The 27894-nt window shown below is 42.9% G+C and overlaps 1 protein-coding gene across 1 annotated transcript; it reads left to right on the top strand.

Moving 5' to 3' along the window:
- Nucleotides 1-318: 318 nt before the first annotated feature.
- On the top strand, nt 319-27855 carry ABHD4 (abhydrolase domain containing 4, N-acyl phospholipase B). The gene is made up of 7 exons (XM_060780057.2): nt 319-527; nt 14294-14382; nt 18410-18785; nt 20604-20758; nt 21994-22105; nt 23326-23512; nt 25460-27855. The coding sequence occupies exons 1-7, from the start codon at nt 505-507 to the stop codon at nt 25547-25549; spliced, it is 1032 nt and encodes a 343-aa protein (XP_060636040.2). The 5' UTR covers nt 319-504; the 3' UTR covers nt 25550-27855.
- Nucleotides 27856-27894: the final 39 nt, after the last annotated feature.

The raw sequence follows: 27894 nt of genomic DNA, 5'->3' as shown, positions 1-27894 counted from the left end.
CGACAAGGTGACAGTCCATCGAGGGGGAGGTGGATTGGAGGAGATGGGAGTCCAAAGGAAACTTTTCCTAGAGCACCTGTTGCAATCCATCCCTGCCCTTTCCTTGCAGCCATCAATCACACAGGGCTGGCTCCTCCCCTCTTTGTGATGCTCCGCCCACATCAGGGAGGGAGGGAGGGAGGGAAGGAAGGGCCCCTCCTTCCTCTCTCTCTCTCTCTTTCCCTCCAATCCCAGCCGGAGGAGGGAGTCTGGAGCGGGGAGGCCCTCTCTCTCTTTCGGAGGTTCCCTCCCTTTCTCCGCCCCTCCTCCTCTCCCCTTATGTAACCCCGCAGGAAGGTTACACAACCGGCCTTTCCCAGCCCAGCCTCCCCCAATTCATAAAATGCGGGCCCCGCCCCTTTCCCGGCAGCTCCGCCCCGCCCCCGCGTTCTAACCCCGCCCCTTTCCTCTTCTAACCCCGCCTTTCCCAAACAGCTGTTGTGATGTATTCCTTCTTGAGGAGCCATGGAGGAAGACCTTGAGCAGGCGTGAGTTTCCGGGTTCGGGCTCGAAAAGAGAGTTATGTTTGGATTGATGTGTTGTTCTTCTCCTCTTAGCTCTTTCCTGCCTAAAGGGAAAGGGAAGGGGCCATGGATGAGGGGGGAAACAAAGTTTGTTAGCTGAATCAGTGGAGTACAAGTGGAGTATCCCTTAAGCAAAGTGCTTGGTGTTAGCAGTCTTTTTGAGTTTGCATAGAAGTACATAATGATTTGGAATTTGTATATATCTACACAATACAGTTGACACAATACAGGAGGGCGACTAAAATGATCAAGGGTCTGGAGAACAAGCCCTATGAGGAGCGGCTTAAGGAGCTGGGCATGTTTAGCCTGAAGAAGAGAAGGCTGAGAGGAGATATAATAGCCATGTATACATATGTGAGAGGAAGCCACAGGGAGGAGGAGGGAGCAAGCTTGTGTTCTGCTTCCTTGGAGACTAAGACGCAGAACAACGGCTTCAAACTACAAGAGAGGAGATTCCATCTGAACATGAGAAAGAACTTCCTGACTGTGAGAGCCGTTCAGCAGTGGAACTCTCTGCCCTGGAGTGTGGTGGAGGCTCCTTCTTTGGAAGCTTTTAAACAGGGGCTGGATGGCCATCTGTCAGGGGTGATTTGAGTGTAATGTTCGTGCTTCTTGGCAGGGGTTGGACTGGATGGCCCATGAGGTCTCTTCCAACTCTTTGATTCTATGATTCTATGACTCTCAGTTGACAAGCAGACACCCATGGGAATTAGTAGATTATTCTTTTTATTTATATTTGTTATTGTTTATTCTTTTTGGGCTCCCCTCAATTATATATTTTCTTTCCTACCTCATCCAGGGTTTTATCATTTTACCTCGTTCATTTGGCCTGCCCATTCTGTTTGATTTTATAATGTGTTAATTTACTTTATTTATTTTATTTTGCTACTGTATGTAATTGTTTGCATTTTGTTTGCTGTATTGTATTTTTGGGCTTGGCCTCATGTTGGCTGCCCTGAGTCCCCTTTGGGGAGATGGTGGTGGGGTATAAATAAAGTTTATTTTGTCAAAGTCTTTCATGACCGGAATCACTGGGTTGTTGTAATTTTTTTTCGGGCTATATGACCATGTTCTAGAGGCATTCTCTCCTGACATTTCGCCTGCATCTATGGCAAGCATCTTCAGAGGTAGCCTGCCTCTGAGGATGCTTGCCATAGATGCAGGTGAAACTTCAGGAGAGAATGCCTCTAGAACAGTGGTTCTCAACCTGGGGTCCCCAGGTTTTTGGCCGTCAACTCCCAGAAATCCTAACATCTGGTAAACTGGCTGGGATTTCTGGGAGTTGTAGGTCAAAAACATCTGGGGACCCCAGGTTGAGAACCACTGCTCTAGAACATGGCCATATAGCCCAAAAAAACTTACAACAATCCAAAGTTTATTATTATTATTATTATTATTATTATTAGATGCTGGATCAATGTAGTTTCTGATTGCTCGAGAGTTACTATCTATAATAGTCCTAATTAATACAATACCCAAACTTTGCCAAACCATAAACTCTGTATTGACTTGATATTATTATTATTATTATTATTATTTACTTTGCTTATATACCGCTGTATCTCAAGCCCGAAGGCGACTCACAGCGGTTCACAAACAGTAAAAACAGTAGAAACAGCAGTGGTTCCATACAACATATAACAATTGACTTAACACATTATCCATAAATTACCAATAAGCAATTACAATGCACAATTATTACAAAAAACAACCGTACCCAATCTTCTCATCATCCAAGCGTAGTCCAGGTTCGTCGTCCATTGTTCCATTCCTATGTTCCATTACCAGATTGCACTAAATTACTCAAACGCCTGCACAAACATCCAGGTCTTCACCTTTTTGCGGAATACCATTAGAGATGGTGCCAGTCTAATGTCCGCAGGAAGGGCGTTCCACAGCCGAGGAGCCACCACCGAGAAGGCCCTATCTCTCGTCCCCGCCAGCCGAGCTTGAGAAGCAGGCGGGATCGAGAGCAGGGTCTCCCCGGAAGATCTCAAAGTCCTGGTGGGTTCATAGGCAGAGATGCAGTCAGATAGGTAGCTTGGGCCGGAACCGTTTAGGGCTTTAAAGGCCAACGCCAGCACTTTGAATTCAGCCCGGTAGCAGATCGGTAGCCAGTGGAGTTGGCGCAACAGGGGGGTTGTATGCTCCCTGCGCTCCGCTCCTGTTAAAATCATGGCTGCCGAGCGTTGGACTAGTTGGAGCTTCCGAGCTGTCTTCAAAGGCAACCCCACGTAGAGAGCGTTGCAGTAGTCTAAACGGGATGTAACCAGAGCGTGGACTACCGTGGCCAAGTCAGACTTCCCAAGGTACGGGCGCAGCTGGCGCACAAGCTTTAGCTGTGCAAATGCTCCCCTGGTCACCGCCGAAACCTGGGGTTCCAGGCTCAGCGATGAGTCCAGGGTCACACCCAAGCTGCGAACCTGCGTCTTCAGGGGGAGTGCGGCCCCATCCAACACAGGCTGTAACCCTATGCCCTGTTCGGCCTTGCGACTGACCAGGAGTACCTCTGTCTTGTCTGGATTCAATTTCAATTTGTTCGCCCTCATCCAGACCGTCACAGCGGCCAAGCACCGGTTCAGGACCTGGACAGCCTCCTTAGTAGCAGGTGGGAAGGAGTGACAGAGTTGGACATCATCCGCGTACAGATGACACCGTACCCCGAAACTCCGGATGATCTCCCCCAGCGGCTTCATGTAGATGTTAAACAACATGGGAGATAATATTGAGCCCTGAGGAACCCCACAAGACAATGGTTGTGGGGTTGAACAGGTGTCCCCCAACAACACCTTCTGGGATCGACCCTCCAGGAATGACCGGAGCCACTGCAAAACAGTACCTCCAAGACCCATCCCTGCGAGGCGTCCCAGAAGGATACCGTGGTCGACGGTATCGAAGGCCGCTGAGAGGTCCAGCAGCACCAACAGGGACACACTCCCCCTGTCGAGCTCCCGGCGCAGATCATCCACTAAGGCGACCAAGGCTGTCTCGGTACCATGTCCCGGCCTAAAGCCAGACTGTGCTGTGATATGGTACAATATATTATATAATAATAGTATAATGTAGTCATAGTGTATTATATATATTGTGGGGTTTTTTTTCATGTCAGGAGTGACTTGAGAAACTGCAAGTTGCTTCTGGTGTGAGAGAACTGGCCGTCTGCAAGGACGTCGCCCAGGGGACGTTTTTGATATTTTACCATCCTTATGGGAAGCTTCTCTCATGTCCCCAAAATGAGGAGCTGGAGCTGACAGAGGGAGCTCATCCACACTCTCCCCGGATTCGAATCTCCGACCTGTCAGTCTTCAGTCCTGCTGACACAAGGGTTTAACCCATTGCGCCACCAGGGGCTCCATATTGTGGTATAATAATATAGTATAATAAAATAATATATAGTAAAGGTAAAGATTTTCCTCTGACATTAAGTCCGGTTGTGTCCGACTCTGGGGGTTGGTGCCATTTCTAAGCCAAAGAGCTGGTGTTAGCCTTAGACACCTCCAAGGTCATGTGGCTGGCATGACTGCATGGAGTGACGTTACCTTCCCACCTGAGTGATACCTATTGATCTACTTACATTTGCATGTTTCCCCCCAGTGGTTTTTGAGTTCTGTTAATCCCACAGACAAAGATTACATTTTTATTTACATGTTTTCAAACTGTTAGTTTGGCAGAAGCTGGGGCTAACAGCAGGAGCTCACCCTGCTCCCCAGATTCAAATCGATGACCTTTTCAGTTAGAAAGTTCAGCAGCTCAGCGGTTTAACCCACTGTGCCACCGAGGGCTCCTATTAACATATACCATATTAAAATATTTAATATACCTATTAAAACATATAACATAGATTAAAACACACAATCATTGTTTGCACCAATCAAATGTGAATATAAATTTGTAGTTTAAAATTGACTAGGTACATTATGAGATTTCTTGGAGATGGGATCCAAATCTGAACATGAAAGTAATTTATGTTTCATATACACATATTATTATAACGGCGCTCCATGCAGTCATGCCGGCCACATGACCTTGGAGGTGTCTATGGACAACGCCGGCTCTTCGGCTTAGAAATGGAGATGAGCACCACACCCCAGAGTCGGACATGACTGGACTTAATGTCAAGGGACTACCTTTACCTTTTTTACACATATTATTTATATCTATCTATCTATCTATCTATCTATCTATCTATCTATCTATCTATCTCAGACATGGGTAAACTTCGGCTCTCCAGGTGTTTTGGACTCCAGCTCACACAATTCCCAACAGCCAGTAGTTTGCCCATGCCTGATATATAGCCTGGGCGTGATTTTATACCATGTAAACAAATTTGGATTTTGGAGTACAGATTTAGTATTATTTATTTGCAATTTAAAATGCTCCCAAATCATCCAAATGGTGGTTAAATTTGTACGAGTATGGAGTTTGGTAGGGCACCGGCACTCTTTGGCTATATAGACCTCGGAAAAGGCTATATAGACCTCGGAAAACAAAAATTTCCAAGGTTCTGTAGTATTGAGCCATTAATTTACAGTGTAGATGTATCTAGGGACTCAGGTTGGGACTGTGCCAAAGTTTGGCTAGAACGCATGCTGGGAAAATGGCTTGGCTTGGTCTGTCAACAAGCTTGTGTGGGGAAGGGAAGGATAGAAAGAGAAGATTGAAATCCATGGAGGCACGAGTTAAATCCAGCTCTTAAAGCAGGGAATGCTGGACAGAGGCCAAGTCCAGTGGGCAGGGTGGAGTACAGCCTAGAAAAGGAGATCAGAGATTAAAACTGGGTATTGCGAGGAGAAATAAGGAGTGGGAAGTGTCAGAGAGGCAGGCTAAAAGAGGGTAAAAGAGGAAGAATTATGGCCCAAGCATTCATTCAGCCAATTAAGACATGCTTTGTCTTGTTAATATTGTTGTGTGCAACGAGTGAGTTTTGGACATGAACAAGCAATTTCCCCATCATTTAATAACAGAGATATTCATCTTGCACTCCTGGGTGGGAATGTAGATCGCTTAGAATTTGCCATTCCAGACCTCAAGGAATGCTTTGTTAAGTTTACATTGGTGTTGTTGTTTGGCATCAAGTTGACTTCCGGGTTGTTGTAGGTTTTTCAGACTGTATGGCCATGTTCTAGAACAGTGATTCTCAACCTGGGGTCCCCAGATGTTTTGGTCTTCAACTCCCAGAAACCCTAACAGCTGGTAAACTGTCTGGGATTTCTGGGAGTTGTAGGCCAAAAATATCTGGGGTCCCCAGTTTGAGAATCACTGTAGCATTCTCTCCTGACGTTTTGCCTGCATCTGTGGCAAGCATCCTCAGAGGTTGTGAAGTTTGTGGAAACTAGGAAAATTGGGTTTCCACAAACCTCACAACCTCTGAGGATGCTTGCCACAGATGCAGAAAAAACGTCAGGAGAGAATGCTTCTAGAACATGGTCATATAGCCCAAAAAAACCTTCAATAACCCAGTGATTCTGGCCATGAAAGCTTTGACAATATGTTGATTTCAATTTATTTATTTATTTACAACATTTATATGCCGCCTTTCTCACCCCAAGGGGACTCAGAGTGGCTTACAAGATATATATACATACATTAAATATTACTATATTGTGCTATACCATTATATTGTAATACTAGCCGTCCCCTGCCACGCGTTGCTGTGGCCCACATGGGGATTTTGTGTGGGAGGTTTGGCCCAATTCTATCATTGGTGGGCTTCAGAATGCTCTGTGATTATAGGTGAACTATAAATCCCAGCAACTACAACTCCCAAATGTCAATATTCTATTTTCCCCAAACTCCTCCAGTGTTCACATTTGGGCATATTGAGAATTCGTGTAGAGTTTGGTCCAGATCCATCATTGTTTGAGTCCACAGTGATCTCTGGATGTAGGTGAACTACAACTCCAAAACCAAAGGACACTGCCCACCAAACCCTTCCAGTATTTTCTGTTGGTCATGGGAGAACTGTGTGCCAAGTTTGGTTCGATTCCATCATTGGTGGAGTTCAGAATGCTCTTTGATTGTAGGTGAACGATAAATCCCAGCAACTACAACTCCCAAATGACAAAATCAATTTAGTTTTAGTGAAGGACATACATTGGGTTGTTAGGTGTCTTGTGTCCAAATTTGGTGTCAATTTGTCCAGTGGTTTTTGAGTTCTGTTAATCCAACAAACGAACATTACATTTTATTTATATAGATTAGTATAGTACAATATTAGTATTAAATATTACTATATTATACTATACCATTATATTGTAATTTTATTAGTAATATTACATGTAATATAAATATATAATTATAATGTCATTATTGTTAGTATTATATTGCATTGCATTATAATATTATAAATATTATATTATATTATATTATATTATATTATATTATATTATTAGCATAGCACAGGAGACAAGGTGGAACTGTCTTCCTGGCCCCCCCTCTCTTCACTCTGGCCCAAAGCAGCAGTTGGTGCTGGGGGAAGGGATCCCCAACTGATGACAATAAGGAGACAATATGGAACTGGATGAAAGATCTCTGAAGGTGCACCTACACTGTAAAATTAATGCAGTTTGGCACCACTTTACCTGCTATGGTTTAGTGCTATGGAATCAGTCATTATTATTATTATTATTAAACTTTATTTGTATCCCGCTAGCATATCTTGAAGGACTCGATGCGGCTTACAAAGGCCAAGGCCTCAACACACAATATAAACAATGCAAAATCTAAGGCAAATTAAAAACAATTAAAGCAATATAAACAACAAGCAATATACAATACACTAAGTCCCAATAAAGCTGGGCCGGGCCAGAGTAATGGGTACAGAATTAAAAGTGCTGATGTGACAGGTGGTATATAAGGCTTATAGGGCAAGTGCAGTGTGCGATGTGCAGCAATCTTAGTTCTAATAAAGTGCTTATGGGACTTGATGTTGGAGATTTCCTAATCTGGGAAGGCACATTGGAACAGCCAGGTCTTCAAGTTCTTTCTGAAGACTGCCAGTGTGGGGGCCTGTCTAAGATCTTTGGGGAGGGTGTTCCAGAGTCAGGGGGCCACTACAGAAAAGGCCCTGTCTCGTGTCCCCACCAAACGCGCTTGCGACGCAGGCGGGATCACAAGCAGGGCCTCTCCAGATGACTGAAGTGAACGCGTGGGTTTGTAGACGGAGATGCGGTCACGCAGGTAGGATGGTCCCAAACTATTCAGGGCTTTGTAGGTAAGCACCTGCACCTGGAATTGGGCTCGGAAAATAAACGGCAGCCAGTGGAGCTCCTTGAACAGGAGGGTTGACCTCTCTCTGTAAGGGGCCCCAGTTAACATCCTGGCTGCTGCTCATTGGACCAGTCTGTTGCCTTCTCTCCTCAAGAGTGATGGTGTCCCATGAAACTGCAGCTCCCAGGAGTCCATAGCATTGAGCCATGGCAGATATACAGTAATAGTGTCAAAGTGCATGAATGGACTGGGAGTCAGAATGAATCAGCAGAATTGGCAATGACTCGGGGAAAATTTCCCTCTGCCACTGTCACAGATTCCTAACAATGCAGCCTTGTTCTGCCTTGTCCTTGCTTGATATCTTTCCATTCTAACAGTTGCCAATGTCCAGAGAGAGGAAGAGAATTGTCCTTGCTGGCTCAAGCTGTGCAGCGGCAAATTAACAATTTAATCAAGTTTCTTGACTTGGGTTTTGGATGCCAAAAGAGCCTGAGTTCCCAGCTCTGCAGATTTCAGATGAGACTCAAAAGAAAAGAGTTTTGATGTAGGACCTTTGAAGACAACCTTTGAGTCTGGTTCCATACTGAAAACTGGACAGGGCTCCTTTACCTTTAATATGTAGGTGTGTCAGAAGAATGAAATTCAGCAGGCGTTGCTTGTTACCTGGTTTCGTGTCAAGTGACACCAGTTGCATTCCGTCCACGCACTGATGACTTTTGCCCCTTATTAGTCTACTCCCTTTAAATGGTATTATTTAATGACACTTCTACTTTGGATAGCTGGTTTTGAAAGTTTTTATGGTTGTGTGACAAGTAACACTTGCAGAATTCCCCTCTTTTAACACACCCATTAAACTCAGTTCTTGTGGGTTTTTTCGGGCTATATGGCCATGTTCTAGAGGCATTTCTCCTGATGTTTCACCTGCATCTATGGCAGGCTTCCTCAGAGGGTGAGGTCTGCTGGAGCTGGGAAAAAAGGGGTTTATATATCTGTGGAATGACCAGGGTGAGACAAAAGGCTTTTGTAAGTTGGGCTAGGTGTGAATCTTTTCAACTGACCACCTTGATTAGCATACAATGGGCTGACTGTGCCTGGAGCAAACTCTTAATGAAAGGTGCTTAGATGTCCCTGCCTGTTTTTCTCTCTGCTGTTTTAATTTTAGAATTTTTTAATACTGGTAGCCAGATTTTGTTCATTTTCATGGTTTCTTCCTTTCTGTTGAAATTGTCCACATGTTTGTGGATTTCAATGGCTTCTCTGTGTAGTCTGACATGGTGGTTGTGAGAGTGGTCCAGCATTTTTGTGTTCTCAAATAAAATGCTGTGTCCAGGTTGGTTCATCAGGTGCTCTGCTATGGCTGACTTCTCTGGTTGGAGTAGTCTGCAGTGCCTTTCATGTTCCTGGATTCTTGTTTGGGCGCTAATCAAGGTGGTCAGTTGAAAAGATTCACACCTAGCCCAACTTACAAAAGCCTTTTGTCTCACCCTGGTCAGTCCACAGATATATAAACCCCCTTTTTCCCAGCTCCAGCAGACCTCTGAGGAAGCCTGCCATAGATGCAGGCGAAACGTCAGGAGAAATGCCTCTAGAACATGGCCATATAGCCCGAAAAAACCCACAAGAACTGAGTGATTCCGGCCATGAAAGCCTTCGACAATAACACCCATTAAAGTTATAGGTGCTCGTTCCAGTTTTCAGACTTGTTAACCTAACTTAGGATACGTGAGAAGGATATTATCTAGGCCTGTGTTTGTCAACCTTCCAAATGCCGCGACCCCTTAATACAGTTCCTCGTGTTGTGGTGACCCCCAACCATAACATTATTTTCGTTGCTACTTCATAACTGAAATTTTGCTACTGTTATGAATCATAATGTAAATATTTGATATGCAGGATGTATTTTCATTCACTGGACCAAATTTGGCAAAAATACGCCATATGCCCAAATTTGAATACTGGTGGGGTTTGGGAGGGGGTTGATTTTGTCATTTGGGAGTTGTAGTTGCTGGGATTTGTAGTTAATCCACAAACAAAGAGCATTTTGAACTCCACTAATAATGGAATTGAACCAAACTTGGCACACAGAACTCCCATGACCAACAGAAAATACTGGAAGGGTTTGGTGGGCATTGGCCTTGAGTTTTGGAGTTGTAGTTCACCTACACCCAGAGAGCATTGTGGACACAAACAATGATAGATCTGGACCAAACTTGGCATAAATATTCAATATGCCCAAATGTGAACACTGGTGGAGTTTTGGAAAAATAGATCTTGACATTTGGGAGTTGTAGTTGCTGGGATTTATAGTTCACCTACAATCAAGGAGCATTCTGAACCCCACCAACAATGGAATTGGGTCAAACTTCTCACACAGAACACTTATACTTTGAAGAGACTTGCTGATGTGAGCCTCCCTCCAGCCTCACATGCTCTCCTTTGCCCAAACATGTTCACCACGCTGCCATGCACCGAACACGCCTGCTCTCCCCTTCCCCGCTTGAAGTTTCAGAAGTAGCCCTCGACCTTGGTTGAGAAGCTGACCAATCACAGCAGGGGGAGGGCTTTTGGTGGGAGTATTTCTCCTCTGTTTCCAAAAAAGGAAGAGAAGGATAGGCAGGGAGATCTTCAACCTTCTCTGCCAAAGGGGTTCCTAAAACCATCAGAAATACATGTTTTCTGATGGTCTTTGGCGACCCCTCTGAAACCCCCAGGGGTCCTGACCCCCAGGTTGAGAAATGCTGGTCTAGACCTTGGAAAAGTTGCTTTTTGGACTCAAATCTTCAAGCCACTTAGGTCACTGTCCATGCTGGCTGCAGGATTCTGGGCATTGTAGCCTAAAAAGTAATTTTTCCATGTTCTAATGAGGAAACGCCTACTGTTGCGGCATTGGTATCATCATCATTATTGGCCTTGATAATTGCCAGGAGAGCAAGAGAAAAATAAGGGACATTGCTAGAATTGTCAGTTCATGGACACTGTATAATTAATGAAGCTTGAAACCACTTTAACTGCCTTGACTCAATGTTATAGAATCAGGGGAGTAGCAGTTTGGTGATGCACCATCACTCTTTGGCAGGAAAAACTCAAGACCTTGTATAACTACAACTCCAATTACTCCATAGCATTGAGCTATGGCAGTTAAGGAAGTGTCAAACTTCATTAATCCTAGTGTTGGTGCACCCTTTGATACCAAAAAAATAATACTCATTACAATATGTTCAAAGTATGTCTGTTTTGTTATCTCTGCTATCCAAAAGTTGAGAGTGTGTAGCTCTCCAGGATTTGTCAGATTACAGTTCCCAGCAGTTCCAGGGAGTATAGTGAGGGATAATAGGAGTTCTAATCCAGCAGTTTATAAAAGGCTATGCCTTCCCCATGCATTCATTAATCCAGTTTTGTGGACTTGGAGGGTATGTTCTCATAGGTTTCCATATTATACTGAGACTGAGGAGGTTTGGGTTTAAATCTCCATACTGCCCTGAAGATTCTTGGAGGTTGTTTTCATAACAATACATGCAATTTCTACTTCATAGATACCTCCTAGGTCATGTGGCTGGTATGACTGCATGGAATGCCGTTATTGGGTTGTTGTAGGGGGTTTTTTTTGGGAATGACATTATCTTCCTGCCGGAGCGGTACCTATTGATCTATACACATTTGCATGTTTTTATACTGCTATGTTGGCAGAAGCTGGGGCTATCAATGGGAGCTCACCCTGTCCCATGGATTCTAACCACTGACTTTCAAGTCAACAAGTTTAGCAATTCAGCAGTTTAACCCGCTGTGCCACTGTGGCCCCTATAGTCCACTATAGTCATAATAATAATAATAATAATAATAATAATAATAATAATCACACAGGCCTAAACGCTTGGGAGGTGCTCAACTTGTGATTTTGTGATACAAAATTCAGCATATATATCTCGTTTGCTGTGACATACTAAGTTTTTGTGTCAATAATAATAATAATAATAATAATAATACACCTGTATTTGTTGGAGGAAGCGATCATCCAACTCTACTACTCCGATTAGGTTGTGATCCTAACAGTTCATAATCTATACCCCAATGGGTTGTGATCTTAACAGGTCATGATCCAATCCAATTCCCAATAGTATTTGTTACTTGCCTCTCCTCATAGCTCAAAATGGGGTACAATGTAGGTAAAACGAAGGGCTATAAAATGCACGTATTAATGAAAAAATAGATTAAAATACAGTTGAAACACATAGATAAAAGAAAGGACCATGAAAATACACTTGTTAGCTTTAGTAATTAAAAATGAATTAATTGCTGTTTGTAACTTGATACTTTGAAGGTCTCTCTCTTTCATGCTTTACATTGCATACATCCTCCAGAAGTGATCTTATTGCACCAACACAGAGTTGAATGACCCTTGTCTCCATTTCCTCTTTCTCAACAATCTATGCAGAATGGTGTTTTGAAATTGATTTTTCTTTACTTCTCGCAATATATACTGGGTGGAATCAGTGCAGAACTGCTTGATGAAAAAAGCATGGTGGGGCAAAGTTCAGGACAAAAGGAGTCTGACTGTAGCCTCCAGGTTTTGACCTCCTACCTTAATGGTACTGATAGTTGATGGGCTTTAAAATATACCCGTTGGAGACATTCCTCAGCACATTTACCAGAAGGAAGTTTTACTGAGTTTAGTGCAGTAGGTGTTTCATGTGCTTGCATTGCATTTGCAGTTGTTTTTCAGAAGGACAGTTCTTTCATATTGTCTAAAAAGTGGGTGGCATCATCAGAGTTGGTCATTTGGTGAACCGATTTGTTCTCTGGGCGGTTACAAAAGTTGTATATTGTGAGACTCAGAATGGGGAACTTTCCCTCTCTGTATGCTTGTAGTGAAATGCATCTGCCATGCCTCTGCAGGGCCCCTTCTGTTTTTCAAATGGTCTGTGATCCCCATGTAAAGCAGAGATGTTAATATGATTTCCAATTTAAGATTGTACCACTTAGGTTAAAACCTAAGGCCTAAGGATATCCCCTGGTGATATTATTAAGCCTTTTGCACCATATTTTCTCACTGATGGGAATCGAAGTGCACATAAATAACATATTATTCCATAGACTTTGAATTATTCAGTGTACTTGTTCCCTAAAATAACTTTTTAATATTTTAGCTGATATTTTCATTTAGTTTTTAACAAGCTGTAAGCCATTGTGAACCCCATTATTGGTGAAAAGGCAGAATATAAATGAATAAAATACAGTATGACCTCTGTATCTATAGGGGATACGTTCTCACATGGAGTTGATTTGTGGAAATTACACAGGACATAATATCTGGTAATCACAAACACTAACTGTTCAAGGTTGTTTCCCTGCTATTTCATATCATGTCAGCTTCAATATATCCCAGAGTTTCCAAAGCTTAAAATAGAATATAATTTCCTATTGCCATATATACTCGAGTATAAGCTGAGTTTTCCAGCCCCTTTTTTAGGCTGAAAAAGCCCCCCCCCCCTCGGCTTATACCAAGTGGCAGTTGTCCCCAACTGAGTCAAAGTTATTTATTATTTTACTCTGTAAATATTATTGTTTTTATTACATTTACATTATTTTATTCCATTTATTATTAGTAATACATTTATTATTTTACTCTTTTTATTATTGTTATTATCGCATTTATTATTTTACTCTATTTTTATTATTACTTTAATTATTTTACTCTATTATTATTACATTTATTATTTTGCTGTATTATTACTGCTATTATATTTCCATTATTTTACTCTATTATTATTATAAGGAGCCCCCAGTGGCACAGTGGGTTAAACCCCTGTGCCAGCAGGACTGAAGACTGAGAAGTCGCAGGTTCAAATCCGGGGAGAGGCAGATGAGCTCCCTCTAACGGTCCAGCACTTCATGCGGGAACATGAGAGAAGCCTTCAAAAAAGATGATAAAAACATCAAAAGTCATCCAGGCGTCCCCTGAACAATGTCCTTGCAGATGGCCAATTCTCTCACACCAGAAGCGACTTGTAGTTTCTCAAGTTGCTCCTGACACGATAATATATATATATATATATATATATATATATATATATTATTATTATTTTCTTACATTTATCATTTTACTCTCATTATTACTGGAAGGATACGTAAGCACATTTACATTGAAGAAGGTTAGAATAATGGTTTAATCAGAGTTGGACAGTCTCATCTTAAATTACAGTTTTTTGTAAATATTCAAATACATTCGATCTGTTGATGCCTCAATTAATGTAATTTTATTGGTATCTATTTTTATTTTGAAATATACCAGTAGCTGCTGCATTTCCCACCCTCGGCTTATACTCAAGTCACTCTGTTTTTCCAATTTTTTGTGGTAAAATTAGGTGCCTCGGCTTATATTTGGGTCGGTTTATATTCAAATACATAGGGTAATTTCCTATTACTATCTTAATACCTTGTGGATTTTTCCCTATTCATTTTCCTTCCCTGGTATTTGTCTCCATTCTCTCCTTAACCTCAACCATCTCTTCTCTTTTCCGTAGGTCCCAAGGTTGGTTAGGGGGCTGGCTCCCTGCCTGGAGTCCTACCTCCATGTCGCACCTCAAGAATGTAGAAACTCGGATCCTGCAGTGTAAGTACAGTGTTTTGAGAAGGGAGTTTTGGTGGCTGCCCCCAAGATCTGCAAATCCTTTCTTACTACTTCATCACTCTAGAGAATGAATCCACTTTAAATCTGGTTTCTTCCTCCTTCAGAATTTATCAGTTTATTGATCTCAGAGCGTCTGCTAAGAGGTACAAAAGTAAATGAATGAAGCGTGCTACCTTCAGTCAGCTCCAAAGCCTGGAGCGGCACTTAGATTTATTGCTATTTACACTATAGTACAAGAGGAAAATCACATACATCTATTATCTTAGCTGTTCATCCTTGGAAGAAGGACATGTGCTCTTATCTCGTCTCTTAAATGCACAACACAACAGGAACTGTCCAAAGTTACACTCTAGGCCAGGGGTCCTCAAACTAAGGCCCAGGGGCCAGATACGGCCCTCCAAGGTCATTTCCCTGGCCCTCACTCAGGGTCAACCTAAGTCTGAAATGACTTGAAAGCACACAACAACAACAACCCTCTCTCATCAGCCAAAAGCAGGTCCACACTTCCCATTGAAATACTAATAAGTTTATATTTGTTAAAATTGTTCTTCATTTTAATTACTGTGTTGTTTTAAGTGTTTTTTTTGCACTATAAATATGATATGTGCAGTGTGCATAGGAAATCATTCATGATTTTTTCAAATTGTCATCTGGCCCTCCAACAGTTTGAGGGACTGTGACCTGGCCCTCTGTTTATAAAGTTTGAGGACCCCTGCTCTAGGCATTAATCATAGCTCTGTGCATTTAACCCTGCACATTGCATTTCTACACCACACACCGGGACTGTGGAGCAGCTGGCTGGGAGTCAGCTGCATTGAGATTACTATTGACCGAAAGGTCACGAGTTCGAAGACAGCCTGGGTCGGAGTGAGCTTCTGACCAATTTGTGTAGCTTGTTGTTGACCTTTGCAACCGGAAAGTCAGTTGCATCTGTCAAGTAGGAAATTTAGGTACCACTAATGTGGGGAGGCTAAGTTAACTAATTTACGAGGCCATAAAAATCTCCAGCAAGTATGCAAAGAATGTGGAAGTATTTCATTAGTGTCACAAATGGACAGTGAAGCGACAGCTCCCCTGGTGGCCAGAAGCTGGAATGTTAAATAGCCTCTGAGTGTCTGCCTATATATGAATGTTTGCCATGTATATGTACATTGTAATCCGCCCTAAATACCCTGCGGGGTGAGAAGGGTAGAATATAAATACTGCAAATAAATAAATAAATAAACTACAAACAATATTTCATCACATTTAAACCAAAGTACTGACAGAATTCTTGGGTTGGTAGTTTAGTGAGGCTGTTAAAGGCTCCTCCCTAAACTACAAACCCCACAATTCTGCAGGAGGAAGCAACCAGATTTAAAGTGGATTCATTCTCTAGTGTGAAGAGGTCCCTAGGCCAGTTCTCTCCTTGTTGCTTTGCCATCATCGCATGCAGACTTTTTGCCTCTTTGGGGTTTTTGCAAAAAGACTTGAGATGACATGAGTCATTAGAAAAGATGATAAAGAGGAAGGCAGTAGGGAAAGAGGAACAACACATTATAGATGGATTGAAGCCATGGCTGTGAACTGCAAAACCTGAGTAGAGTTGTAGATAACTGAGGATCCTGGGACTCTCTCATTAACAGAGTCACCACAAGTCGGCTTGGCACCAAAATAACAAACAAAAATCACTTGTCACAACAGCTTAGAAGAGATACTTCCATTTGGTAAGGGAGCCAAAGCATGCTGGCAAAAATCTTTCAAAGTGGTCCTGCTGACCATGATTGTTTTGGAATTGTAACTACTGTGTTTCCCCGAAAATAAGACATGCCCATAAAATAAGACATAGCAGGATTTCTAAGCATTTGCGTAATATAAGCCATACTCTGAAAATAAGACATTGTGATAAAAGCTGAGGCTTGGAGGGATACATAGAAAGTGAAATGCAAGAGCCATACCCTGAAAATAAGACATTGTGATAAAAGCTGAGGCTTGGAGGGATACATACAGCAACTGAACACACTGGTGGGGTTTGGGGGACTGACTCAACAGGATGGAAGTTGTAGTTCGCCCTGCATCAAGGCAGAGCACTGTGACCCCCTTTGATAATGCACCTGGACCACATTTGGCATGTAAGTGCATAAGGGGGTATTGACCTTGATTTATAGGAGCTGTAGTTTACCTACATCCAGAGAGCACTGTGAACCAAACCAACAATGGATCTGGATCAAAGTTGCCATGGATGATGGGACTTGCAGTACCTCCACTCGCTTCCCGTGACCACTGTGACCCCTGCGAATGAGGGATCAGGAACACACTTGGCACACAAATAACCTGGGTATCACCGGGTCCCCAAGCTAGTACTTAATAAAAATAAGACATCCACTGAAAATAAGCCATAGTGTGTCTTCTTGAGGAAAAATAAATATAAGACAGTGTCTTATTTTCAGGGAAACACAGTATAATGGAACAAAAAAAATAAACATATGCACAATTGCTATCAAATAATTAAGGGCTGTTTTCTAATTGATACAACAGTTAGACTCAATATTATGCTACTGGATAGTTGTGGTAGTAGTTTATTAAAGCTTAAAACATAGATCATTAATAAAGAAATAATTATGATATAGAAGTACGACAGAAGTACTACATAAAACACTGGGCATATAGATGTTGTAATACAGTTAAATACTTTAATACATTAAAGATCAATGTGAGTACTAAAATCTTGGTCACATAATTTTAGATTAGATAAGAGCATCCCTACAGCAATTAACTGCAAAATCAATGATGAATTTAACCCAAATTTTCATTGCTGTCAGCGTGAAAAGAGAAACCTTGTGAATTATCATTGAATTGGTATCACACAGGAGATATTTATTTATTTTATTATTATTTACAGTATTTGCATACCCCTTTTCTTACCCCGAGGGGGACTCAAAGAAGTTTACACATAAGTAATGGCAAAATTCAATGCCAGTACAAAAAATTATAATTATACACGGCAATTAGACATAAATCAAGTTAAAACAGTACATCCACAAGCAATAAAACAATCATTAAAAGAATAAAACAGTCTCATCCGTCAAATCGCCGTTCCAGTCATTGTATTTCCGAAATGCTGCACACATTTACTCTTCAATCATCTGGAGAGGCCCTGCCCACGCTCCCACCTCCATCGCAGGCGCAATTGGTGGGGACGAGGGAGAGGGCCTTCTCGGTGGTGGCCCCTCGACTCTGGAACTCACTTCCCAAGGACATCCGGGATGCCCCAACTCTGGCAATTTTTAGGAGGAGCCTGAAAATGTGGTTGTTCCAGTGTGCTTTTCCAGAATAATGAATTTCTCAGCAATATGCCCTAAAAATGCACTTTATTATTGATTTAGGATTGATTGATTTGCACGCCCTATCCCCTCTGAAAAATTTCCATCCCAGTTATATCCTACCTTGCTCATGCCCAGCATTATTTTTTAAATTTTACATTTGGCCCAGGCTTAGGTTTTAAATGCTTGTTGTGTTACTGTACTGCTTCATTTTATTTTATTTTTGTTTATGAGATGTATTTTAACTGTTTTTGTTATTGATTGTTGCTATTGTTTTATTATTGATGTGTTGTGAGCCTAGCCTCATGTAAGCTGCACCGAGTCCCTTGGGGAGATGGGACTATTATTATTATTATTATTATTATTATGATTACTGCCCGAAGGCCTGGTCCCAAAACCATGATTTTAATTTTTTTCTAAAAGCCAGGAGGGAGGGAGCAGATCTTATGTGGCTCCATAGGTGGGGAGCCACAGCCGAGAAGGCCCTGTCTCTCGTCACCCGCCAGACGTATCTGTGCTGTTGACGGGAGCGAGAGCAGGAGGTGATGATTACGAGGTGAGATGTAGGGGTGGATGGGCCAGAACCATAGATAGATAGTACAATCCCTTTAGACGGCTTGCTTCATGGAAAATCCAAATCTTATGGCTCATGGGATTTTTGCCTTTGAGTGCTGAGCTCTCACCTCTCTTTTCCTTCTCTCTTTCAGGCCTCCAGAACCGATTTGTGACCCGGTATGTGTCCCTTCCCAACCAGGCCAAGGTCTGGACAGTGTCCCTTTCTCCAGAAAGGGGCAAAGGACGCACTCCACTGGTGATGGTACACGGTTTTGGCGGAGGCATTGGGCTCTGGATCCTCAATTTAGATTACCTAAGCAAGCATCGTCCTGTCCACGCTTTTGACCTCCTCGGCTTTGGACGCAGCTCCCGACCCCGCTTCTCCCGTGACGCCCAAGAGGCTGAGGAGGAGTTTGTCAGCTCCATTGAGTCCTGGCGTAAAGAGATGGGCATCCCCAACATGATTCTGCTCGGCCACAGCCTTGGGGGCTTCTTGGCTGCCTCCTACAGCTTGCAGCACCCAGAGAGGTGAGTCTATGCCCAAGGGTACATTCACGTTGTTAAATGTAATACTAATGTGACAACTGTGTATGAGCTTTTCCTAGAGTCTTTAAAATGTTTTTTTAAGATCATATCTCCCAGACTCCCCCAGAAAGGGTGGCCATTCTAGGAGCTATAATCTAGTTTTGTGAAGTTATGCTATTTAGCTTTCCTATGCATTATTGTCATCTGGTTGGAGGCTGAAAAGTTTGCTTTTGATATTGTGCCATGCAATTGACAGGAGTTTGCTTGGGCCAGGAATTGTGTGGCTCTCCAGATACTTTTGGAGTGCAGGTCCTAGCAGTCCTAGCCAGTTTCGCTGAAGTTGCGGAATGCTGGGAATTGCAATCCAGCCACATTTAAAGGGCCAAATGAGTCTCATACCTAATTTTGATTGCTCCTCTAAGTCCTGAAATCTTGGTCTAAGTAATGAAAATTCACACTGAGATAAACAGATAGGGAGCAGGGTAAAATATTTTCTTATATTTCTTCATGGTGCATACTTAGGCGACTTACTTACTTAGGAAATCCCTCATAGCCTGAGGATGATGGTCCTCCCAAGTGTGATGGGTTCATAGGTGGCTGTGGAGCCCTATTCTTGACCCACATATTCTCCAGCAGTGAAAACATCGGTTTCCTTGTGGAAGGCGGTTCTGGTCAAGGTTGGCTTGATGCACCTTCCTCTTGGCACATTTCTCCCTTTTTGCCCTCCATTTGTGCCTTTTCGAATTCTGCAACACTGCTGGTCACAGCTGACCTCCAGTTGGAATGCTCAAGGGCCAGGGCTTCCCAGTTCTTGGGGTTTATGTCACAGTTTGTAAGGTTGACTTTAAGCTCATCTTTAATTCTCTTTTCCTGTCCACCAACATTACGTTTTCCATTTTTGAGTTGGGGAGTATAGTACTGCTTTGAGAGACAGTGATTGGGCAGTCAGACAACGTGGCCTTAAATAGTGGAGTTGATGGTGTCGGAGCATCGCTTCAATGCTGGTGGACTTTGCTTCTTCCAGCAAGCCAACATTTGTCCACCTGTCTTCCCAAGAGATTTGTAGAATTTTTCAGAGATAACACTGTTGGATTCATTCCAGAACTTGAGTGTGACGTCTGTACACAGTCCATGTTTAAACAACCTCCCTACAGATGATGTCCCAGTCCTCAAACACTGTGCTTTATTTGGAAGAATGCTGCACTCGCAGAGCTCAGGCAATGTTGTATTTCAGTGTTGATGCTGATTTTTGTGGAGAGATGGCTGCCAAGGTAGTGGAAATGGTCAACATTTTCTAATGTTACACCATTAAGCTATATTTCTGGCAGTGCAGAGGGATTGGCTGGTGCCTCCTGGAAGAACATTTTGGTTTTCTCAGTGTTCAGTGAGGGACCAAGCTTCTTGTATGCTTCTGCAAAGGTGTTTAGAGTGGCTTGTAGGTCTTCTAAATGCCCACAGAAGAAGACCTATGTTTCCCCCATCGTGCATGCTTCCCCCACTCAAAGTAACAAATTCAAAAAAGATGAGTCTTTCATGATTTTTAAATGCTCTCGTATGAAGCTGCCCTTCTTACATCTCATTTGAAGGATTGACAGACTCAAAAATGGCACTTCTTGGTTTTTGCTGGATTGTGTTACTCAAGAATGCAAATAACAGGTCTCATATCTGAACGTTCCCCAGGACAATTTAATTGATTAACAGTCCTTCTTGCATGTAGAACACTAGCCTATCAAGGAAGCCTCCACTTTAGAAGGTTGTTATTCCTGCATGTAGCATTTGTGAGTAGTTTGCAACAGTGTTTTTTCCATCTCTCCTATCCAGAGTGAAACATCTGATCCTCGTAGACCCCTGGGGCTTCCCCACACGACCAACAGACCCAGCTCAGATCCGTACCCCTCCAACCTGGGTCAAGGCTGTGGCGACCGTGCTGGGACGGTCGAATCCTCTGGCCGTGTTGCGGGCAGCTGGACCCTGGGGTGAGTGAGTTGGCAGAAACAATGGACAAGTGCTGAGGAATACACTGAAGGATCAGCGGTTCTAACTCAACATACCACCTAAAGTTGTTATAATGGCCTCTGAGGATAGCTTGTTTCTAATTCTTTTAAATCAGTGGTTCCCAACCTGTGGTCCGTGGACCACTAGTAGTCTGCAAGAACGAAAATATGGTCTGCGGCCTCACTATTATTACACCATTGCCTTGAAACTACGTGGCAACAAGAGTGACTGGTCTCGCAAAACACTCTTATAGTTCCAAGGCAATGGGGATGTTGGGGGGGGGGGGGGGGAACAGTTTGACTACCCATACCCACGGAAGATCATATCAGCTCTAGATAATGATAATATGGTTTACTGTAGGTGAGTAGATGGCGACTACTGGATGGCATATGTTTTATATCAGAATTTAGAACTGATGTGGTCTATCTAATGCAGTTTTCTGAATCAGAAAACTATCTAAAGTTGACCAACAAATGATTTGTAACCCTTTTGATACTAATGTTGGAGAGTGGTCCCTGGTTGAAGTGGTCCCTGGTCAAGTGGTCCCTGGTCAAAAAAAGGCTGGGAACCACTGTTTTAAACCAATGATTCATCTGTATGCTCCTTTTTTATATACTGGAGATGGAGGAGGGGGCATGAGGCAGAAATAGTGGCTTGTAGGGCCTGTAACTCTTCAAGTATCAATAAAGGAACAAACATGTATTTTTGCCTGCAGATGCACTCTAGGGGCTGATGGGAGCATTTTCTCTATCCTCAAGGGTCATTTTTGGGTACAGGGGAAGAGTTTTTTCTCAAGCAGAAGGCAATTTCAGGTTCATTTCTTTTGTGAAAAATATTGTCTCTTCTGGACCTTAAAAAGCCCAAGACATCACCCCACACATAGCAGAAATGTTTTCTTTTCCCTAGAGTGGGAATGGGAGCCGGGGGAGCAAAAATAATTTTTGGTAGGGAGAGTGTAGTCTTGGTATCCTGAATGATTTAGTGTGCCTCCCCTTGCTTTCCCTGATTGTCCACACATGGCTTAAAGCAAGCCTGCACAACCTGTGGCCCTCCAGGTGTTTTGGACTGCAGCTCCCAAAATTCCTGACCATTGAACAAGATAGCTAGGACTTCTGGAAGTTGGAGTTACAAACACCTGGAGGGATGCAGGTTGCTTAAAGGCTTGACTATAGGTTGCAACTTGGAGTCAGCCTACCAGCTGTGTTTTCCTTTCTAGGTCCTGGACTGGTGCAGCGCTTCCGTCCAGACTTTAAGCAGAAGTTTGCCGATTTCTTTGACGACGATACCATCTCGGAATACATCTACCACTGCAATGCTCAAACACCCAGGTGAGAATATCACTACTCTGTCCCAGCTGCTGTACTATCAGAACCAGCCCGCCTGTCCCCAAACCAGAAATACTATATTCCCAATCCAGGTCTCCTCCATTCTCTCCTTTGGGGTGTTAAAAATGATCTGCTCTAGGTGTCAAATATACTAGGTACACCACTGCCTTGTGCATTTGGGAAGAAAAACACGAGATAACCTAATTCTTCAAAAATGGTGGTGCTACTATTTTTTTTTATTTAAGAGCATAATTGAACAAGTAGCACGACCATTTTAGAAGAATTAAGTTATCTCATTTCTTTCTTTGTACAGCCAGCCCTCCATATCCATGTTCCGTTTTTATGGACCCAACCCATTACAGCCCAGACATAGTTTTTTTAAAAAAAATCCAAAAAGCAAACAAATTTTGCCACACACTGAGCACTAAGCTGATGTGTGGGAATACCCTGGCATTCCTTCCCACCAATTTACCGATCCCCAGGTTCTCTCTCGCACTCATTTGAATAATAATAACAACATAAAAATAATAAGGAGTTATAATAATAATGAGTTAAATCCTTGTGCTGGCTGAATCGCTGACCTGCAGGTTGGTGGTTCAAATCGCAAGATGGGGTGAGCTCCAATCTGTCAGCTTCAGCTTCCCATGCGGGAACATGAGAGAAGCCTCCCACAGGATGGTAAAACATCTGATCGTCCCCTGTGCAACATCTCTTCAGACAGCCAATTATCTCACACCAGAAGCGACTTGCAGTTATCTCAAGTCACTTCTGACACAATAAACAACAACAACAACAATAAATTTGTATATAGACCACCCTCTCTCCCTGAAGAGACTCGGAGTGGACTCAGAGCTGTTTGCTATTTTAAACAGTGGGTGCCATTTTACTGTATAGCATAGGACTTGAGCATCATGGATCCAGGTACCCAGCCCAACATATACCAAAGGTCTGCTATGTACTTGCTGAATTTTGGTGGTTTTTTTTTACACTACACTTTGAGTCCTACAGGATTGAAAAGAATCATAATAAACACCCTAATAATAAAAAAAAACCTGCACAGCTGTGAAGAAGTATAAAGTGTACACCAGATATGTTTTAATGCCTGTCCTGTTCTGCCATCTTCCAAGAGTACTCCGGTGGAGTTTGTGAGAATGGGGTGTTCTGGAAAAGGAACCCCTTTCCTCATCCTCCTTAACCGTGCTGTCTTCTCCTTTCTCCCACAGTGGCGAGGCAGGGTTTAAAGCTATGACAGAGGCGTTTGGCTGGGCCCGACGTCCCATGTTGGAGCGCATCCACCTGGTTCGCCGTGACTTGCCTATCACCCTCATCTACGGTGCCAATTCCTGGATTGATACCAGCACTGGGGAGAAAGTCAAGGACCTGCGACCAGAAAGCTATGTTTGTGACATAGTAAGTCATTTGCCAAAAGATTCAAAGTGAAGCGTGCCCATTGTTCTTAGATTGTATGTTCAGTGATGGAATCCTATGCTTGGAACAAAATGCAGCATTCCAAAATTCTCACTTATTTTTTAAATACAAAAAACAAATGTTTAGCTTTTATGGGTTTTGAATATCAGTACAGTAGAATCCTTGTATCTGTAGGGAATACGTTTCAAGCTCCTTCGTTGATAGCTGAAATCATGGATAACAACAGCCTCTGTATTTTAACTGCACTTTGGCTGCGATCATATCATAAAATTGTGACCTAGAGAGGAAACAAACACTTCTGAGTGGGGGATATTTTTGGGCTCGTGGGAAAGTGAATCCATGGATTTCTATGGAGTACTTCTGTGGGCTGAACGGACAGCAGAGTGGGTCATCGTTTCTGTTTCTGTTTTTTGCTTATCTCTTGTCTGTTTGCATGCTGTAAAGATTGAACTATGTATGTTTTTACACATGTGATCCCGTGGTGAATATTTTCTAGTGGTACAGTAGAGTCTCGCTTAGCCAATCTTCACTCATTCAACGTTCTGCATTATCCAACATAGTCTGCCTCCTACCCAGATCCACAGCTGTTTCTCTAGGCAGCAATCTGCAGCGGCTGGCACAGACTTTTCCTGTTGGGCACAGCGTCCAGCCTGCACTGGCCATGTCTTGCCCCTCCCAGCCTGGGAACAAAAAGAAGAATGTTAATGCAAGAGAAAATTGGAAGAGTGAATCAAGGGATAGAAAGTTGATGGAGAAGAAGCTCTTGGCAGAAACAGAGGGTGGCAAAATGGAGCAGTTGGAGTTGAAGCCTTGGGAAAATCCTGCCATTAACAACACATTGGGTTGCTGTGAGTTTTATGGGCTATAGGGCCATGGTCCAGTAGCATTCTCTCCTGAAGTTTTGCCTGCATCTGTGGCTAATGAAATCTTCAGAGGTTTGTTGAAGGTGAGGGAAGTGGAGTGTATATTTATCCGTGGAATAACGTCCAGGGTGGGAGAAAGAACTCTAAATTCGTAAATACAGTGCTCCCTCACTTATCGCTGGTGTTACATTCTAGGACCACCTGTGAAAAGTGAAAATCCGCAAAGTAGGAATACCATATATGTATATTGCATTCTGAAGGTGAGGCAGAAGCGAGGAGAGATTTAAAGGCACAGCGCACCTTTTTTCCTTTGCTCACTATCTGCTTTTACAATCTCTCTTGATTGGCTGTCTCTCTCCCTTCCACACAACATTGTTGCCAGGAGGCAGGATTAGAATTCCACTCAGGGCAATGGCAACTGGGAGGCAAAAACCCACGAAACAGTGAGTCCACGAAAAGCGAACCGCTAAGTAGCGAGAAAACACTGTACAGCAATTACTATATAACATTACTGTGTATTGAACTGCTTTTTCTGTCAATTTGTTGTAAAACATGTTTTGGTGCTTAATTTGTAAAATCATACCGTAATTTGACCCTTAATAGACTTTTCCTTAGTCCCCCCTTATTATCCAACATTTTCGCTTATCCAATGTTCTGCTGGCCTGTTTATATTGTATAAGCAAGACTCTACTGTATATCACTTTCTATTCCCCACAGTTTCGCTTACTTATGCTCCAAAAAATACTCCCCACCCGCAGATGTGTTTGTGGGCCTCTTTAGGTCCTGTCCAAGTGTATGGTATGCTTCAGGCAAAGTATAGGTAGTTTTGCTAGTTCCTTTTCTTGAAGTATAGCCTACAGCACATGGTATTCATTGACAGCCTCGAATTCAAGCTTTGACCAGGACAGGCTCTGCTTAGTTTCCAAGATCACAGGAGATCAGGTGCCTTCAGAGTATATAGGTTATTGTTTTTTTTTACTAGCTGTGTCGACTGGAACTAAGTAGGCCTGGTTTTTACCTATACCAAACCCAATGCTCATTCTTGGCTTTCATATTTTGTCCTCAGGCTATTCCGGGTGCCTCCCACCATGTCTACGCCGACCAGCCCCATGCTTTCAATGCTGCTGTGGAACAGGTCTGTGACTCTGTTGACTGACTGCACCCGGGCCAGAAGAGGAAAGTTGAGAGATCCTTTTCTGCGGGTCCTTCTCCACGGAGTCCGGTTGCTGAAATGCACACAAGACTCTCAGGCTTCCCAAAGAGCAGAGACACCAGCTCCTTGAGAGTCACTTGCCACTTGGTCTTGGAGCATAACTTTACCCCCTCCCCCCTCATTCTTGCTTGATTTCCCCCTGAAACTTTATTCTTCTTAAAGGTTGCAGGCCGCCTGTGTTGGGTTAACCTTGACTCAGATTGTTTTATTTTATCCCAATGTCATCTTGATTTGCATTACACTGCCTCCACTTTCAGCATCTTGCCTCTCCTGAACTGTCCAAGCATCACTTTCCTCATAACCACCTTTCATAGTCATCTTTCCTCTCCACTTTCTTGGCTGTCGGTCTTTACTATTTTATTTCAATACATTCTGCATAACTCGCTGTATTTTTTCACCAGTGAAAGCTAATTTTATTTTTGCTGTTAAGTGGGTTAGATGTTAATCAGTGCAAAAATTGTGGGTGTTTGACACCTGACATCTCTTTTGGGAGGCAATGGGGTGCAGAAGTTGTTTTGTCCTTATAGAAGTTGATTTTGCTGATCTGGTTAGCCAAGACATCTTGGTTTGAGAAGCTGGAAAGAATGTGATAGTGCTTCTTTTTGGCAAATTAAGTCAATTGAGTCCAGGAAATGGCTTGGATTGGGGATGAACAGCACATGTTTCTCTTTCTCCTCTAACCACCCCCTTCCAAACTTCCAGAGGACACCAGTCTATCACAGTATCCTCTTGAGTGTTTGTTGGTGGTGAATTACATCAAGCCTGTTTCCCAGTGGAAGAACATTGGCAGAATATGCCATGGAGATGACAAGAGATCCTTGGTCCTTGTGTGCCAACATGAAAGGCTGCCCATGGCTTCTGTTGTCAGACTCCAAAGGAAGATGACAAAAGCCTCAAGTCTCATGGAGTTGGGATGGGGCAAGATAGAAATCCTGATCTCTAGCTTTCACCTGGGGCCAAAATGACAGGAAGAGCAGCAGTGATCCAAGCATGTTATGATGTCCCACCAGATCCCTCCTAAGATAATGAAGGAGCAGAGAACCTTGAGATCCTGGAAACCATTGAATATCCCTCTAAGACAAGTATGCAAATGACATCCCTTCAGATGTTCTTAAAATCTCACTAGCTCCATATGCATAGCAAATGGTTAAACATGCTGGGAGCTGCAATCCAGCAACATCTGAAGAGTTACACTTCACTCACCTATGTTCCAAGAGATGGATTCCCTGGCCCAATTGAGGAGGCAATATCATATTAACATAATATTCTCCCTTATACATAGACATACCAGCCTTTAAATGGTTTGGAGCCACAACCATTTCTTCCAACTCATGTGTATGAGGAAGGATATGTGGTGTCTGTGTTGTATGTATAAGGGAGGATATGTGGTGTCTGTGTTGTCTCTTGAGGTGTGGCTTCCATGATTAAAAACACACAATTCTGGTGGATTTCCACATGCTCTGTACTTAGTTTCGCTCTCGCAAATGTACTTAGTTTCCCTCTTGCAAATGTAGGTGGCAGTAATATTTCAGTGGATCTCAAAACACTCTAGGACAGATGAAGAAGGTTCTTGGCACTTAAACATTTGGAGGACCTCTTCTGTTGTGGTCTCTCGCTGCCCCATCTAGTGGTGGCAAAGGTGACAAAGGAAAATTCCCATGGAAGCAGGCTTATGGCTGAGTCGAAGTAGTTATCTCCTGTTGTGGACTTCTATCTAAGAAATACACCCCTCTATCATGTTGGCACTACATGATACTGTACTAAGTGCCACGTTGGTTGAGGAAAACCCCTAAGTAGTTATCTCATGTTGTGGATTGCCATCTAAGAAATACACCCCTCTATCATATTGGCACTACACAATCTGTACTAAGGGCCATGTTGGTTGGGGAAAACCCCACAGAATGCTTTGCTTTGATTGTTAATTTAAAAATATTACTTGTTTTTTTTACCCTGAATTGTGTCCCCTACTTCATGAGGCCTTGGCTGAGGTAGGAGGAGATGTGATTAATGGAGGCACCAAAAGATTTGTCCCTAACTCCTGTGAATTTGGGGAGTTATGGCCTTTTCCTTTCTTTGATAAAGTGTGCGTGCATTGGCTCTGTGGTGCCATATTAATGCCCTCTCTAACATGGGATAGGGGAGCATGTTTGCTCCCTTCTCTGAATCCCCTGCCTTTGTGGTGCTTTCTATAATACTTACCTTGGTTTGTACTAAATTTTGTATGTTTAATAAAGTGATTGGTCTAAGAATTTGTTCCTTGTGGTGTCTTGGACCTCATTCTTTCTTTT

The sequence above is a fragment of the Anolis sagrei genome, chromosome 6, assembly GCF_037176765.1.
Source record: "Anolis sagrei isolate rAnoSag1 chromosome 6, rAnoSag1.mat, whole genome shotgun sequence".
In the NCBI taxonomy this organism is placed as follows: Eukaryota; Metazoa; Chordata; class Lepidosauria; order Squamata; family Dactyloidae; genus Anolis; species Anolis sagrei.
Note: the sequence above shows the minus strand (reverse complement) of the source record. Positions and strands in the feature narration are given on the sequence as shown.